General features: G+C 37.2%; 1 protein-coding gene and 1 long non-coding RNA gene across 5 annotated transcripts in view; one reads left to right on the top strand and one right to left on the bottom strand.

Annotated features, from left to right (window-relative positions):
* zbbx (zinc finger, B-box domain containing) overlaps positions 1 to 18,756 on the top strand; it is a 51,948-nt gene that overhangs the window by 11,268 nt on the left and 21,924 nt on the right. The window contains exons 7-10 of the mRNA XM_058386899.1: positions 3,973 to 4,068; positions 9,102 to 9,284; positions 13,850 to 14,027; positions 15,523 to 15,634. Coding sequence (XP_058242882.1) covers positions 3,973 to 4,068; positions 9,102 to 9,284; positions 13,850 to 14,027; positions 15,523 to 15,634 — 569 coding nt within the window. The remainder of the gene's footprint in view (positions 1 to 3,972; positions 4,069 to 9,101; positions 9,285 to 13,849; positions 14,028 to 15,522; positions 15,635 to 18,756) is intronic.
* On the bottom strand, positions 845 to 17,772 carry LOC131351493 (uncharacterized). 4 transcript variants are annotated; one of them, XR_009204412.1, is made up of 6 exons: positions 17,409 to 17,741; positions 13,835 to 13,945; positions 12,670 to 12,882; positions 10,874 to 11,144; positions 9,116 to 9,252; positions 849 to 4,264 (listed from the first exon to the last, which is right to left on the bottom strand). It is a non-coding gene; the product is annotated as an uncharacterized LOC131351493 (long non-coding RNA). The 4 variants fall into 4 exon arrangements; XR_009204411.1 differs by having other exon boundaries at positions 845 to 4,264; positions 9,116 to 11,144; positions 12,663 to 12,882; positions 17,409 to 17,772; XR_009204410.1 differs by having other exon boundaries at positions 845 to 6,710; positions 9,116 to 11,144; positions 17,409 to 17,772.

The raw sequence follows: 18,756 nt of genomic DNA, 5'->3' as shown, positions 1-18,756 counted from the left end.
ACTTTCGCAATACATCCTCCTTCTGTAGACTACTTATTCAATACCTGTCACTTTCTCTCATAGCTCTTGTGAGCTCAGTTTTTCTATTCTGTCTAAAACCTGTCACCACATTTTTTCACTGGTCCTCTGTGTGTGTGTGTGTGTGTGTGTGTTTGAGTGAGTGAGAGACAAGCAGTGCAGTTTTGATTTGACACATAAAGCCAAGTTAAGCTGCGCAACATCATGTTGTACAGTGTGACGCTTTAGAATCATTGTAGACAGAGAAAGAGAGGGATAGGTATAGAGAGAGACAGAGAAAGAGAGAGAGAACTGGCAACATTTGTTTCTTAATTGCGCTGATTTACTCCCTAACTCCACAATATGGCTAAAAGTTTGTGGACACCTGACACCTTACAACCATATGTGGGTCTAACTCAAACCACAAAGTTGGAAGCATGCCTTTGTATGCAGTAGCATTCCAATTTCTCTTCATTGTAACAAAGAGGCCCAAACCGGTTTCAGCATACCAATGTGCCCCTGTGCACTGTCATGGTTTGCCAAGGTCAGCTGAACATGTTTGGGATGAACTAAAACACTATGTACTAGGCCACCTAGCCCAACATCAGTGCCTAATATCAATAAAGCTATTGTAGCTGAATGGGCACAAATTCCCTACAGCCAAGCTCCAAAAACTACTCCAAAGCTTCCATAGAAGTAGGAGGATATTAAGCAAAGATGGGAGTAAAGCTTGAAAGCTTTAATATAGATTAATTTAAATAGTGAATTAACACCGCTGAGGTATTTTTGCAATTAGTATACTATGTTTATTTTTATTAGAACACATATAAGGTACATACATACAAGTTTAATGAATCATTTAAAAATATATTAATAATGTAATGCATGTGAAAAATAAACATTTCCATTATTTTTTCTTACGCAAGGACTCTTATAATATCCAATTCAATTAGTCCTCCTCCAGCTAGAATTAAATCAGTTTATATTGTTTAGAAGGTCTCACATTAATGGTGCAGTTTTGTGGTGTTCACTAGTTTACTATAGTGAATTAGGATTGCAAGATATTATGGCAGGTCCTCAGTAGTTAGGTTTGCAGCAAATGCTAATTGTAGTCATAGTATAATTTTACATATTATGATTGATGTTCATATTTTCAGTGATGTCACAGCTTGAAAAGTTTGTATGTTTGCTTTCACTTGTCCCAAGAGTGCCAACAGAATATACTGCATTATGCTAATAGTCTACCTCTTAACGTTTAGCCATGTAGCTCAGCCTATAGCCAACATCACCATAGCAACAAGCCCATTAAATCATCACTACATCACACCTCCAGCATGAGAACATCTCCCACTCTACTGCTTTGCCAACTTTTAATCTTTTAAAAAGCAATTTTTGTCCTTTCTCTCTAAGATCCTGCACTCTATATACTCCTAAGCATATGTCTTCTGTTCATTCCAAAGCTATCACGTATACATTGCTTTCACACACCAGAGAAGCCGCTGTGTGCTCTGTCACACACAAATAGCCTCCTACTACCATCCTGGAGTTTACACCCAGTTTCCTACTCCTGTATTGATTGCTTCAGTTGAATCCATGATTATCACAAAGACAACATATGCATGTCTATTGCTATCCCTAAAATATTTCCTGTAAATTCTATTCCTATAGAGCCAGCCAGAGGACATTTTATGACACACACACCCTGAACCTTTCCCTAAAGGTTCTTTCTTCTGCTTTCTTGTTTGATCACTCAAGGTTAATATAATGTCATCTTTACGGCTTGTTTGGAACAATTCTGGTGCTTCGAAAACATTGCTAATTTGTACCAATCTTTTGAGTTCCATCTCCTCAGTAACACTTTGTCAGTCCCTTTATAAACATTGTCCAGCAAATGATGTTTAACATATTGCTTTAGTTTTGTATCTCATTGCGAGCCAAGATAGCATTTCTCTCATTTGCTTGTTGAAATCATCCTTCAGTCAACTACTAAAACCTGTGGAAGCTATACTCTATTATCATCGCTGGCCTTTTTGGGAGCAATCAATGGGCTCCACTTTGATAATTTAATGATTGCCTATAAGGTCAGTAAAGATGCTCATATCGATAAGACTAATGCCATTTCTTTGCTGTCTCACTTGCCATTCAAAATGCACAGGCTTGGTTTCTGAATGCAACCAAACCTTTAACTCCATCCACTGATCCAATAATCTTAGGAGAAAATCTAAGCTGTGAAATTGTGATGCAGTGGGAAGCATTGTTTCCTTACAGCTCCAGGGTTGTCCCTAGTTCTAAGTATAGCTTACTGAAGTTTTTGTGCACATTCTCCCTATGTCTGTGTTGGTTACCTCTTGCTTTTTCAGTCTCCAGTCAGTGGATTGGCTTGCAAATTTTGCCTTTTTAAATGTGTGTGTGTATGCATTGTGCTTTGTGATGGACTGGCATCCCAGTGTTCCCAGGATCTACCACAACCCTGATCAGGATAAAGTAATTACTGAAGATGAATGAATGGGTGAGTAAGTGAATGAATGAATGATTGATTGAATGAATGAATGAATGAATGAATGAATGAATGAAAATAATCACTGACACTCCACATACTGATTTATGTCAACAGATCACAAGATCAATGCAGTATCTAATCAATATCTAAAGACTGGGATCACACTGGGCACTCTTCCATGCATATTGCATCAATCTGCAGTCTGCATGATTTTATCAGCTTAAATGCTCTGGCTCTATAGGAAAGTTATCTACCTTTTATAACTGTTCTGTATTTACTTACCATAACTTCAGTTGTAGGTCTGGTATATTCTGCTGTAATTGTTCAAATGACTTTTATTATGGCTCTATTAATATGTTTGCTTTATTAGTGGGGGATGTACAAGTATGTCTGAGTGTGTATCTGTTTGTGTGTGTGTGTGTGTGTGTGTGTGTGATTTGAGATGCCCAGAGCTTCTCATTTTGAAGAGAGAGAGAGAGAGAGAGAGAGAGTGAGAGAGAGGGGTGGGTGGGTGGTTTGGTATTGGCTTGCTTCTTTTATAATAATTTCGGCCTTGTCGCAAATCACATTCCTCATCTTGTCTTCTTCACTCGTTTCCTATTTCAAAACAAATAATGAGCTCCCTGAAGATACAGACATCTAGTGTTTCCCCTCATTTCAATATTTATTAAGGCCAAGCCAGAATGAAAGCAAAATATTTCCCTGCATGAAGTCTGCATGAAGTTTTTGCTGCTTGTTAGCTTGATTTTTAATGTATCATTATAACAACACACACACACACACACACACAAACAAACCCCCCCTACACACACACACCTGAGAGTTGTGGCTCATTGGCAGTATGTGTTTACACCTTGCTTGCTGCTGTCTAATCACATCACAAGCTTGAGTTTCCCTCCTGTTTGGTTTCAGGTTTTGGTCTGTGTGAATTTCACAGCATATGATTGATCATTTTATAAATTATTTGATCAAACCATGAAGTCCCAATCTTGCACTGAGGATTGGGGCATAACCATCCTGGAAGAGACTACTGAATATGTATAGAAATAGCACATGATGAGATGTACTGTTATAGGAAAACAATCCACAATGGAATACAGTTATTTATACTTAATGGAAAGTAAAAAGAAAAATCCTCCATCCTGAAGACTTTCCTGTGGTGGAAAACCTACTGACTGTTACAACAAGCTCGCACTGAAACTTCAAGCATAAATAACAATTGTCTTCTGTCTCCTATCAGAAAGGTTCATCATACCAATGATTACATGTATTTTCTTTGTTAAAATACAACACATTTAAAAAAAATCTTTTTCGTATTAGGCTTATACTAAGGCAATATGTTTCTCATTCTAGAATATGTCGAACAGTATAAAAGATCAAATTGATATCTGTGAACATTTTGATGACCATTGCAATGTAAATGTTGCTGTTTTAAAAACATTTTTCATATTTGACATTTTCACGTGTGTGGTCAGGTGTGTGCAGAATGCGCTGAGGATTACTGTGTCGGCTGCTTTGCTAAATTCCACCAGAAGGGGGCACTAAGGTTCCATCACATCATTCCCATGAAGGTGAGAAACAGCTCTTACACACAGAGAAAAACACACACATACCGCACACACATACTGCACATGCACACACACATAGACACACGTCCTAACGTCTTTGTGTTGACACCAGCAGCAATTGTGCTTGTCCTTCTTCATTCTGCCATTAGCAGCCTCTCTCTTTGCGTCCAGCTTTGATTACGGACACCTGTATATGGGCCTGGAGAGTAAACACACAGACAGTCATGGCCATCAGAGGGGAACAGATGAGTGCAAACACAAACACACAGGCATTTGTTTTAGAGATTGCAGAAGCTGCACAGCATTTGAACCGAAGCATTTATTGACATATGTTTGCAAGTTATTGTGACTGTGTTTGTGTGTGTGTGTTTACAGTCCAACCCTGACACAAACATGTATTTTGCGTTTTGTGAGGTTCACATGGCCTAATATTGATATGAATGCAGGAACATTCTGACATTGTGGAGACTTTAGTTTGTCCCTGTGAAGGGGATCACCAGGTGGCATTGTTGAACTGAAACTGATCGGACATCTTAAACTTGAAGCTAGCTTATCTTTTGGTTTTATTCAGTTTATCATTTGAGTTCATAAAATGTAATTATTCATATCTTTATTATGAAATTTAGTCAAGAGAGCAAAATTTGTTATGCTGTCTGGGTGGGAGGGTTTACTTCCAAAAAGTTGGGCCTCCACTAACAGCTTCATTTTGGCATGGCAGCGATTCTACAAATGTCTGGAACTCTACTGTAGAGTTCGTTCCCCATTCTTCCAAAAGATATTCCCTTAGCTGATGTTTGGATGCTGTTGGTGGAGAGCACTGTCTAACATGTCACTTTAAAATAGCTCAGAGGTATTCAGCTGAGTTGAGGACTGCTGACTATGAAGGCTGTATCACATGATTTACATCATTTTCATACATTATATACAATTTAGTAGTATTAGTATTAGCAGTATTTGATTATAAATACCTAACTATCTTGGTAGTAAGCTATGATTACTCTACAAAAGATTAAAGTGTTCATTAAAGTAAGGCATTAAAGAAGCTGGTATTATGCCAAAAGGCAGTTGCTGCAGTAACTACATGACTTAAATCGCTAAATCAGCACTATAAATAGATGTACTTGCTTTGCTAGAACATTTGCTTAAAACGGTAATTAAGGGGAGGCTAAAATATTCCTTTATTACATCTCCATTACCTGTGTGTGTGTGTGTGTTTTATTTTACAGCAGTGTTCTTAAATATGTGTGTAGTTACTGAGATAATGAAGACCTATGATAGTTGAACTGTATATTTGAAAAATAGAACAGAGAGAGAGAGAGAGAGAGAGAGAGACTCTTAAAAAAAATCTCAGTCTCAGACACATAGTTACAATGGCTTAAGACTACAGTTGCTGTGATATATTTAAAACAATTGCCCTAAACAGGTTTGTGCCAGTGGGATCACAATGGGCACTTAAAACAATTGCCCTAAACAGGTTTCCATCAGTGAACAGTCTAACAAAATAGACTTCATGTTAAAACTAGAATGAATTTCTAGAATTAATTTAGTGAGACATATTGTCTCAGGGAGTTTTTCCTTTCTAAGCCTCTGGCTTGCTTATTAGTGTTACATTATACATTTAAACTTATATACTGAATTTGTATATTTCTGAAAAGCTTTGTGACATTGTTAGAAGAACAATACAAAAAAATGCACAAATGCTGCTGGTGATGACAGGGCTTGTGTGTGTGTGTGTGTGTGTGTGTAAAGGATTAGGCTGTGCTTGTGCTAGTTGTGAGGTGGCTGTAATGAGCTGCTCTCCTCCTGCTGCTCTAGTTCAGAGCCACTGAACACACGCGCACGCACACACACACATTTGCAGTGGAGGAAGGCGTCAGCTCCTATTATACTCAGTGTTCCAGATAAACTCACACATACAAACATGAACAGACATACAGGTAAACAGGCACACACACACACACACACACTCCAAATGGATCACTTTCTTAGCATCAGAAAATACAGCACATTCCAGCCAAAGCCAAAAATTAAATATGTTATCTATTCATGTCCAATATGTATGCTCGACAGTAGCGTAAGTTTGTCATAAAGCACCCCTGTGTCCTTTCAAATGAAATGTGCATAGAAATCAATCACAATTTCAAAAGCAAACAGTTCTATAGTCACTGGGTGTGTATAACAATTTATAGTAAAAGATAATGGGACTGTATGCAATGTGACAGCTTCATTTTACAAACTAAACAAGCATAACTAGATAAGCCGCTAGCAGGCATTAAATAAACTACATTTGAGGAAGGCTTGGCTTGGGGAATTACTGAAATGCATACAAAATGCATAAAAATATGTGCTGTATGCATACTGCAGGTTGCTTCCTAAAAGCCCCAGGGTACAGGGTTTGCATTACTGTCTGTGCAGAGTATAGTTCTCCCTGTGTCTGTATGGTTTTTTTTTCTAGATATCCTTGTTTTCTGTCACCACAGAATTCTTGATGTGGGATGGATTGGCTACTTTAAAATGCCCCTAGATGTCAGTGTGTGGTCATGTGTGTACTGTGCATGAAGCCTTGGAATTGCTTTCCTGTCTTGCTTTGTATTCCTGGGAAATGTGCTGAATACACCGGGACCCAGACGAGGGTAAAGCAATCACTGAAAATGAATGAATAAAAATTCTGTTAGAAGCATTCAAGGTTCAAATGAAGCACTCTTTGGAGAATTGGTGCTTTGATTGTCACACCATGGCAACTAATCACAAAGATTGGAATGCCATATCAGTGTGCTCTGCCCAGAACTCCTGTCTGATCCATAATAAAACAATATCATCAGGACTGATAAGAGACCAGAATTCTATTGCAAGTGAGCCAACACTTCAGGCAAACATAAAGCCAGAATGAGTGCAACACTGTTATAAAAAATTATCTACAAAAATAAATGTGGCATTGGCAGATGCTGTACTATTTTGGCTTGGATGGCTTTCTTAACAGCTTTCAAACATTTAGTTGTACAAGGCTTTTAAAATATAGCCACATTAGCTTAGGTTTAGGGTTATATTTTGGTGTAGCATAGCATTAATTAGCTGCATTAATACTGCATGTCAATAGAAGATCCTCTCAAGAATAGTAAAAGTGTGTGTGTATGTGTGTGTGTGTGTGTGTGTGTGTGTGTGTGTGTGTGTGTGTAAGAGAGAGAGAGAGAGAGAGAGAGAGAGAGAAAGCTTAGCCAGAATCAAAGGTGAATGCTTGGCAGGCCACATTGAATCTGGATTAGAGGAATGTGACCACTGAGGCAGGTTTCTGTGCTCCTAATCCTGTTTGATTTGCCTTCATCAAAAATGAGAAAAAGGAAAGTGGAAAAAAAATCATCACAACACTCATGGATTTACTCTCAAGTTCGATCCCTGTGGTGTGAGACCTATTTCTCTAGAGATGCAGGCCTTTTCCTCACATCAGTTTTTTTCTCTTTAGATTGCATGCCGTTTTACATTTACATGCTGCATTTATTCAAGCATATTTTGCAGACACTTTTATCACTTAAACTGAGGCAAAATGCAAACCAGTCCAAGCACAGAGCTGAGCAGTAAAGAGTAAACAGTGACTCTCTGACTGTTCTATGATTTAAGCTAATAAACTTTGGTATTCCTAGTATTTGAACTTACAACATTCTGATCACTAGTGGCCTTATGACAGACATTTACCTAGCATCTACCAGCCATTTGTGACACTGTGGATGATTTTAACTCATAAGCTTCACACTTACAGCTTTCTGGGTGTAAACTTCTTATAACCTTCTAGTTATAGTTGGTTATAACTGGAAGTTGGCTATATGGCAAATTTAAAATTCACAATCTTTTAGTCATATTGGCCTGCTGGTCACTTCTCACTCTCTGACATTTCTGATATTTCTCAACATTTTCACCACTAACTGTTAGTCCTGGGATTTGACCTCATAGCCGTTTGATGACTAATGGCTCTTTTCCAGTCTTGTGAACTGAACCCATGACCTTTCAGTCACCAGAGACTCTCTTATTAGTTCTGTGTGTACAACCCCACAACCAGGGCCACTAACAATCTGGGATTTAAACATGCAACTGCCAGTTGCTAGTGGCTCTGTGGCAATCCATGAATATGAATTCTTAATTTACTGGTAATTAATGGCATTTTAGGACTACTGAGATTTGAACTAACAGCCTTATAGTCATTTAGTGCCCCAGTGACAGTCCACTGACAGTGTTGAAATGGGTTGATAATCTTATGTAACCCTGTCTTATTTAGTAATAACAAATAACAAATATTACATAATAAGGTAACTATTTAGGTATTTACTATATATAGAGTAAATATATAGTAACCTGTTAGCCAGATAGATTATATTAGATAGCTATTAGCTTATATCATTCTTTTCTTCCTGTTGTCATGAAAGATGTGACAGACAAACTGAGTCCTTTAATTGCCTGGAATGTATCTCAACTTTGTAATGCCTGTTGTATTTGCAGCCAAGAAACTATGTGTGATCAAGGATGTGTGCCTTATTATTTTGTTTGTTTAAACAATTAATAGCTTTGAATATCTACTCTTGGGTTTTACCTGTGAAGACTGCATTTGTTGTTAAAAAAGGATAAACCAACATTAAGACCAAAATGCTGTCTATGGGGGAAAAGCAAGCCATTTTCAAGCTGGAATATTGTGACAATTGATCAGAGCCATTGCAAAAGCACTGGTGATGGAGAGTACAATATGTCCAAAAAAAAAGAAAAAAAGAAACCCAATACTTTTGGATGGGACTTTATGTTCTCAAAGCAGTTTACCATAATGTGCTGAAACAGTGTATAATACTGCAAATCATTATTTCTATGACCATGATGCGACATGTGAAGCGGTCAACACTGACAAAATCAGGGCAGAATTTACAGGAGGGCTTGCATGCAAATGTTTAAGTACTCATAAACAGAAATCCAATCCAGAAATTTTCTCATTATTTAGCCCTCATTATTGGGTTAAATTAGTAAAGAGTCTTAATACTGTACAAAATAATTCTATCCAGGCTGAGCTACATACCTCCATCAGCACAGTGGATGTGGTGAATCGTTTTCAGAAGAAGCGTGACAGTGAAGAAGAGGAAGATTGTTGGTCGAATCATGGTTGTGACATGGGAACAGATCCAGAATGCAGAGCAACATCTACACTTCTCCAGCCTGTTTGTGATAACCAGATGCACAATACAGAAGTGAGACACACACACACACACACTATGCATCTTAAAGTCTAGAAAATATGTTTATGAACATTTTATCTGCAGTAAAATCTTAGAGTGCTTCAAATACAATGAAAAATAAAAAGGCAACAGCCATAAAACACTCAGAGTAAAGGAGATAAATACACTTAGCTTAAAGAGGCACTTAGCTAAAAGTGTTTAATCCATATGTTTAAGACAGAGGTGGGTGGAGTGGAGAAAATCATTTTCAAATGCACAAGTAGAGGCGATATCACCCACTTTTCCTTGATTTGAATTGTACACATTAACATGTATTATGTTCTATAGAAAGTAGGCTACATTTTCAGGTTGCATTTGAATATTAATGAAGTAGTATTTTTTAATGCCAAAGACAAACATTGCCAGTGTTACACTATAAATCTCTATCACATAAACCACAAAATGGTATAAAGGCTAATCACAAAGGCTTTTCACCAACAATCACTAGCCTCCCTCCCTTTATTTATCTTCATGCTATATTATTCATAAGCCCACAATTTTGCTGAATTTCAAATTGTTTCCTTTTCACTACATATGCTCATTGTGCAGTAGGTAGTAAATTGTAAATGAATGCTGTCAAGCCCTTGGTAAGTCTGTCAATAAATTAGGACACAGGAGGCAGGCTTTAGATAGCATGACTTGACTTTTTTCTTTTATTATCTCGCTCTGTTTACTGGGGTCTTTTCAGCACCAGATTCAGGGAAAAACACACACACACAAACACACAAGTTCTGCTTGTTCCATGTGCTTTCAAATTTTTCTATCCTCCTGGACCAAACAAAAAGAATCCACAGTTGCATGCTGATTCCTGGAATTACTCACCTCTTCTCTTGGACATCCCCATTCATTCACAAAAATGTTATTTATCCACATCCCTGCCACCATATAACCCCACTGCCTAAAGCTTGGCTGGGTATCCATCTGGGCTTCCCTCCCTGGCAAGAGAGGAAATCTGCCACCACCATTTGCACCCCCAACCTGTGGACTGTTACTGAACTTAAATGGCCAAGATACCAATGATGTGTGATCAGTGTGTTGGCATATTTCATGTGGTGGAACCACTGGAGTGTAGCCTTGTCCGAAGGTGAACATTTTCAAGAAACTAGATGCCCAGCTATATGGTTATGATGAGGCATACAGAAATACTGCTTTCCTTCAGTTGCTTCTATTAGGGCTCACTACAGCAGATCCTCTGATCCATATATTTGATTTGGTACAGGTTTTAAGCTGAATATCACTCTTGACGCTTGATGGAATGACTGTCAATTACTTTTACTTGGTCAACAGTTTGCTTCAAGGTGTCTTACATGGTACTGACATTAATGATTCTGGCACTGCCTCCCTAGTCAGAAAGAGACATGTTTCACATAGTGTTTTTTGCTACTGCTGGACCCGTCCACAAATAGTCCTTTTACTAATATCCAAAAATCTGACCAATTCATACAAGTATCAGCGGATGTATGAGAAGAGGATTAATCTCTTCCTCCACACTATGGTTTTGACCCAAGAAATAAATATGAATAGGCACCTGCAGATACTTGTGAATGTACCTGTGCACACACCTCACCGTCAACCTTAGTGCCCTGTCCAATCGCTTGCTGTGACTCTGGAGTTTGTGGATTGAGATTTGATTACAGCCTGAATCCACCAGTGCATGATGTACTCAGGTATGTACTCCCTTTACAGATATTTTGTACACCCCAGCGTGATCAGAGAATTGGAGATTAGGGATGTACTCAATGTTCTCACTCCAATGATGGAACACTGTTTTTGGAAATGTCTTGCTGCACCAACACGCCTTACTCCTGCACCCCTGGCTCCCTGAGTGACTACCTGTGGAGAGAGAAACGTGTGAGATTGGAAAGCAGCAGAAGGGGAACAAGAAATAGGAGACTAATGGACTGGATCAGAGGCTGGGGCAGCTGTGAGAGTAGTATAAATTTGTATAAGCTAAAAACTAGTTTGTTAAGAATTTGGGAAATAGAACCAACTGACAACGCTGCTGTTGTGGACAATCAAAATAATAAGTGGCATAGTGTTAGGCAGTGGCAGATTGGGACAATAATTCAGGCTGGGAATATGACTCCATCCCAGGCCACCTTTGCTGCTGCTGTCACCGCCACCCTATTCATGTAATCCACCAGACTGCTAATCTAACAGGCTATCCCTATTAGTTGATGTAACAGGTACCAGACCAATTATAAATGAATTAAAAAAAACCAAACGGAACCCTCAAAAACTCACTAGGAATACACCGTGTATACTAGCACACCACAGGCAAATATAAAATTGGCTTACACTTTTACACAGATACACATTCAAATGTTAAAATATATATTTTATGTATTTCCAATGATCAAGTACAGTATATCAAAAGTATCAGAAACACAAACACAAACTTAACAAAAGCTACGACAGTGTAAATAACATAACAATGTTCACTCAATGGCATATGAACAGACCAATAAAAGCAAACAGTAAGTAATTAGCACTAGTAAATAAATCAAAATCCTTGAACTAAGGATGGGCAAAATAATCAAATGGATTATCAAGGCTTTCACTGTCTCTTTCATCAATCGATCTATCTCTCTCTCTCTCTCTCTCTCTCTTTCTCTCTCTCTCTCTCTCTCTGCACATCTAGTTGCTCTGCAATATGAAATAAACACATTCAGTAATATATACTTATATTAATTGTATATTACAGTACTATCTCATAAATCATAAAAGCACATATTTGTCTAAGAGTATAGCCTGCATGTTTAGTTTTGCTTATCTTAAACTAAAAAAAAAAGAAAAAGAAAAAAAAAGACATTTCTGGTCAAATTTGGCACTAGAATATACTCTATCCCTATCTCTAAAACAGTTTGCTAGTTTGTCATTTTCTAAGATGTTGCAACATGCTCTTTTAAAACTCTTTTATTTAAAAAAAAATATATTTTGTGATCATCATTAGCTTGCAGTTAGCCATGCTGTAGATGCGCATGTGAAGGTAATTAATTTTTATTTGTTAAAAAAAATAAAATCTTGACCCTTACACTTAACACTTACACTCTCTATTCTATCTACTTTTTATTCTTTTTATTTATTATTATAATAAAAAATGCTACAAGTGCTGTGTTAGACTAAATGAGACTTGTCACAGCACAGCAGTTACATATTGTTGCTTGTTGGTTTGATTTTATCTATTGTAAATTGCTTAGGATGAAAGCATCCGTCTGCCAAATGAAGACACCAAAGTATTGCGAAAGCGACTCTAGCGCATATTCGAGTGCACACTCTTAAGTCACTCTCGCGGTACTTTGACTTCATATACCGATTGGTCTGCACAGCTCTGCTTCAAGTTGAACATACCTCTTACCTGCTTCTGGAAATAGCAAATTAGGCAGTGTGTTGCTGAAGTTGGGTCATGTGGTGATGTCATTTTCACTCCGCGATTTCCTGATTCGTAGACTGAGTGGTCCGTAGATTCATTCCTAGCGGTGGCAGGCCAGAACAACCATCAGGCCACTGGGAAATGTCCCGGTGCTCTCGATGGCCAGTCTGTCCCTGGTGTTAGGCTTCATATTTAAAACTAACAAAGAAACACATAAAAACTAACAAAGAAGAAAAAACCACTTAATGGTTAGGGCACAGCCACTAACCCTAGGGCAAAATCCAATCACACACAGAGATTCAATTCTACTCTGCAGAGTATAATGTAATGAATATCTTAAACTTAAATAATACATTATTATCATTATACAGTACATAGTGAACTATATTTGGAATTTGCATTAAAAAGGGGTGGGATCTTTTTGTTATCAGAAAGTTATTTGAGAATAATTACCCCATATTTAGGCTACTCTAACAGGGACATATTCAGTCTTGATGACTTGGGTAGTGGTAGCTCAGTGGTTAAGAGCCTGGACTACTGATTAGATGATCATGAGCTCAAATCCCAGCTTTGCCAAGCTGCTGCTTCTGGGCCCTCAACTGCCTTGAGATAAGTGTAAGTTGCACTGGATAATGTTGTCTGCCAAATGCCACAGAAAATGTAAGTTGCTTGAGCATTACATAAGTATTGACTTGGGAACATTATTCAGACTCTTAATTAATTTTTCTTGCAGAGAGCTCATAAAACAATCATTTAAGACAATCACTTTTAAACACAACTACTGTGCTTTAAGCCCCAAAAAGTCGGGGGGATAAAAATGCAGACAATGCAGAGTGTTTTTTTCCCTTTTGCTAGCTACTGCAATATGATGTAGCAGTAAAAATATAGTTCAAATATACAAATGGGAATCACACAACCATTGTAAATAACTTAATAACTTTTTTTAACTAGCATTTTTTTCCTACATAAATAAGGTAAATATTTTGTATCAACAGTGACAGCAAGGATGGGCTGTGTGTGGTTCTGTTTTCATCAAACTTTTGATATTAAATCCATACTGCATGTACCTAACTGGTTAATTGGTCCATGGACCACTGTGCTCAGAATTTAAAAAGTTAATTAAGTAAATTCCATAGAGTGTGTTACTAACCACATCTGATTGTAGGTGTTGACTGTGAGTGATCTGGATCAGAAGAATGAAGACTCTTTACTGAGAGGCAATTTTGATGAAGAGGAATCTTCCAGATGTTTTCAGCAAGCTCTGAATGAGTGGAGAGCAAGCAACACACATGGTGACAGGGAACATCAAGAACCCAACCACAATGTACAAACTGCTCGACCAGGTAACACACACACACACACCACAGTGCTATATTATGTTTATGCATATTAGGCTAAATCATATGCCATTATTTGCTAGACTAGGGTATCCTTGATACATCACTTTGTAATAGTTTCCCATTTCTCTTATGCACAAATGAAAAATTTGTTGGGAAATAGACAAATGTAAATCCACTAATGAACCTGTGTGCTTCATATTCCTGAATAAATCATCTGCTTTGGTCACCACATAGCAGTTGTTACTTTATCACCTATTCTCTATCCTGCCAACAGGGTTTTACTAATGTGTCTAATTTTACTAATGTGCCTAATGTGTCTCTGTCATCTCGTTTTTTCCCTGTTGGTAAATTTGTTAACTTTCTTATTCCATCTTTCACCCTATGTCTTGTTTCCCTCCTAAATAATAATAAACCTGTATTACCAAAATCTAATTTATACAGTATGTAACCATTCATGACTAATAAAATTGTAGTAATAATAAAAATACAAAAACAAACACAATCATACAAACACCCCCTCCCCCCAAAAAACCCAAACAAACAAACAAGCAAACAAACAAAACATTAATTTTAGGGATGCAGCAATATCAATATTGGTATCTCAGATTAATCCTATAACATAATTATTAGCCAATACTTGTTCATACACCTGACAGCACAACCATATTTGCTTGTTGAACATCCCCAGAGTTTGTCCTGGGATGGCTATATGCTACATTTTGGAGCTTGGTTGAAGACATTTGCCTATTCATTTATAACTGCATTAGTCAGGTATTGATATTCAGAGATATGGCCTTGGGTGCAGTTTGTATTTCAGATTTTTTCCCAAAGGTGTTGAGGTCAGGGCTCTGTGCAGGTTACTTGAGATCTTCCATTGTAACCCTGTCATTATAGACAGGATGTTTTGCTACTTTATACAAAGACATTCTAGATAATTTTGTGCTTCTAATTTTGTGGCAAAAGTTTGGAGAATGCCCACACATGGGTGTGATGATAAGGTGTCCACATACTTTTGGCCATAAAGTTTGGCCAGTGTGATATAATGAATAGACAACATGAAGTGAAACTCAACATGAAAAAGTTGAGAAGACTTTAACGTAAAACTCATCAAGGGGAGTTCATTACAAGCAGCACATGTAGGTAAAATGTATTTGCAGTAAGCAATTGCAACCCTATTCAGTCCAGGTTAACTACTGTAGTTGCTAATGCACTTCATTTGACTAACTAACTAACTAACTAACTAACTAAAAGTAACTATATTATAAAGAATGAGCCTAATACTATAGGTGCATGGGCATGCATGTGTATGTTTTTCATGATTGCCTATTTTAGGGAAAATCATTTCTGTATCAGTATCAGCATTGGTATAGATGAGTCAAAGATGATCAAAACGCATATACTCATGGTAAAACGGTATCACTGCGTTAAAACAACACAAAATGAAACAGCAAAAACAAAAAAACAACTGTTCACACATTTTTTGTCTTTTCTCTCATAGTAAGCATGGAGGTGATGGGGACTCAGGTTCAAGGAGGAACTCACATACGTATTGAGTTTAAGGACCATGGATTAAGCTACATGGAACGGCTGCTGCTGAAGAAACACCGCAGGTCAGGAGGGCTCTCTTTAGCCTATAAATTACTGTTCTAGGAAATAGCCATTATATAATAGCTAAACAGAATCACTTAACCTCATGGGCCTTAATTAAAACAAACCAGTTAATGGTTTAGCATTTTCCTTTAGGGAATGGAAATCAAACCTGTAACAGTGTTCTTTGATACTGCATTGATGCTAATATATTAAGAGTTAAGGCAGAACTGAAAGTAATTCCAACATGAAGGCTTTTCTTGACAGACAATGTGATTTTGCTCTTGCTCATCTCCCTACTGAGTTCAATAATAGCTCAATTTTCCACCGACGTCACTGGAGATGCCTAGTTAATTCCAAAAACCCAAACTGCAGAGTGAACCATAGAATGCTAAGAATGTCATTAGCTGTTTTTCAGATAAAAGTGCCCTTGGATAGTGTAGGGTAGGCATTGGATAAATAAAATGAATTATTACTACAATATAATTAAGAGGACCTGTTAGCGTGAGGGCCATTAGACTCATAACTGGGTTTGGTGTACTAAAATGTTTTGTTGTTTTTGACCTGATATACAAGGGGGGACAACTCACTATCCACGGTGCTCAGGACAAGCAGATTCCATGTCTTTATGTCTTTTGACCTACTACTTTATTGACTGTCACAAAACTAGATTTTGAAATCCCCTGCACTCCACATAGTAAGCCTAGTTTATAAATATTTTAGTAAAATGTGTAAATTTTTGCATAAGCCAAACTAAACACAACTTTTCCTTTGGAAAGGCTGTTTTTTTAGTACTGTTATATGTTGATGTTCCCTGTAATGTACAAAGTGCATTTATTAAAAAACTCATTTGCATGTAGCAATGCCCTCAAAACTCCACAAGAATTCAAGTGCACAGACATCTAAAAGCATAAAATGAAATATCAGGGCAAAAAATGAAAATAAGAAGTACATTTTCTGACTCACTTGTATGCCAATAAAATAATTAATAATAAATGATAATAATTAGCAAGTACTAAATCTTCCATCAGCTGAGGCACTTGTTTATGTTTTACACCTACGTACGGACACATCAGCCCATCCTCTGTTTCTCAACTGTCACTTCATTTGCCACAACTGAATGATTTGTTTTTCTACATTTATGGGTTGGTATTGGCTTGCTTTCCTTATTTTTTATATGTTTTATATTTTATGAAACGTATAAAATGACTGTTTTTTACAACATTTTCTTGATTGTGTTATTTGCCCCTGTCCTAGTGAACTAGCAAGAGGATGCGTTTTTGGAAAAAAAAATCAGAAGGAATTCTAAGCTTATAAGAATAAATATATTCCATGCAAAAGTACAACGCTCCATTCATATTGACTTGAAGTTGATCAAGTTCAGGTTTACATGAGTTAATCTTCCACATAAGTTTATAAGTAGAATACATATTTCAATTTAAACGTTTGTATGAACATTTTACGTATAAATCTGTTCGTATCCAGCTTGATAACTGAGGCCCTGTGTCTGAGGTACTATTGGGTTTTACTAGGCAGATTAATTAACCTTCACAGATGATTGTAAGGTTTTCCATAACTTTTCAGATTCAGGAACTGAGCAAAATTATGTTCTGTGCAAAGCTGAAATTTCATGTTGTCTATGTTATGTTTCTTTGGTCCTTTTTGCTGTAAGAATACAGTTAGCAAACCATTATTACACCATATCTTCAGAACATAACAATATTTTCATAACATAACTGCAGAATTTAGTTGGAAGTATTCTGATAATGTTTGTTAGATGGAAAAATTGACACTTACCTATGAAGCACCAACATTCAAAACACAGCAGTACTCTTCGTTAAAACAATTTTCACTGGCCTATGACTTTGTGTAGCTTTATATAAAGAAATCAAAGAACCAGTGTGAAAAGTGGGAAATTTTCTTTAAACCAAACTCAGGAAAGTACACCAACCTAACATTTTGGTTTAGCTGCTTGTTAGGGAAGATCAAACACCATCAAATGCCACTACCAAATGGAAAATTTGTTAGATGCAATGCTGCCTGTCTGCTTCAAAACTGTCTAACCAAACACCAAAGCCAGGCGGAAAATCTGCTGATTTCTTTGAGCCGTGTCAGGGTTACATAAGAGTTTTATTGTTGCCATGGTTTTTAGGTCAGCTATTCAAAGGGTCTCAGCTGTAAGCCCATTAAGTGCCTTTTATTTCAATATTATAGTCTGTAGAACAAGAACACCCTGTGTTCCCACAGTACTCATGCATGTGTGTGTGTCCCCAGAAAGATAGGAATAGCTAACAGTTTTGCCCTTTTGGGGAGTTTGGCTAATTCCATGACAAAAAATGTTTTTGTTACTTTAATGTTATTTTAATATTCTTTTCTTTTCTTTTCTTTTCTTTTCTTTTCTTTTCTTTTCTTTTCTTTTCTTTTCTTTTCTTTTCTTTTCTTTTCTTTTCTTTTCTTTTCTGTATGCTTGTTTGTATTTATGTATGTATGTATGTATTTATGTATGTATGTATGCATGTATATATGTATGTGTTTGTTTCAAAATATACATATTATTTAATAGGTTTTATGTGTTTGTAAAAAAAGAAAAGAAAACAAATCCTTAGAGCCATAGCTTATACAGTGGGCTCTGGGTTCCTCCTGGTGCATGACAATGCCCAGTCCCCTGTGGACAGAGTATAGGCAGTTTCTACATGATGAAAGCATTTATACCATTGACTGGCCCTCAGGAGCATGCCCAGACGTTGTCAGGAGTGCAAACAGTCACCCAGCCATACACCCAACTGACTTACTCATTAGTTGCCATGATGAAATTCATGCATGTTGGACCTGCCTATAATTTTATTTCTTTACTTGGATTTTTGGTGTGATTTTGAATCCAGCCCTCAGTGGGTTGATGATTTTGGTTTCTACTGTCATATCATTTTGTTCTCAACAAATTACACAATGTATATACACCTTGCCAATTTAATAGATCCCCAGATCAGTCTGAGAAAACATCCATCGAGGCCCCACCTTGAAACTTACAGACTTAAAGGTTCTGCTGTTAATGTGTTGTTGCCACAGCACATCTTCAGAGATCTTGTATAGTCCATGCTTTGATAGGTCAGAGCTCTTTATTTGGCCTTGGTTTCTCTTCTTATAC

The sequence above is a fragment of the Hemibagrus wyckioides genome, linkage group LG04 (assembly GCF_019097595.1).
Source record: "Hemibagrus wyckioides isolate EC202008001 linkage group LG04, SWU_Hwy_1.0, whole genome shotgun sequence".
Classification (NCBI taxonomy): domain Eukaryota; kingdom Metazoa; phylum Chordata; class Actinopteri; order Siluriformes; family Bagridae; genus Hemibagrus; species Hemibagrus wyckioides.
This window is presented reverse-complemented; position numbering and strand designations above follow the sequence as displayed.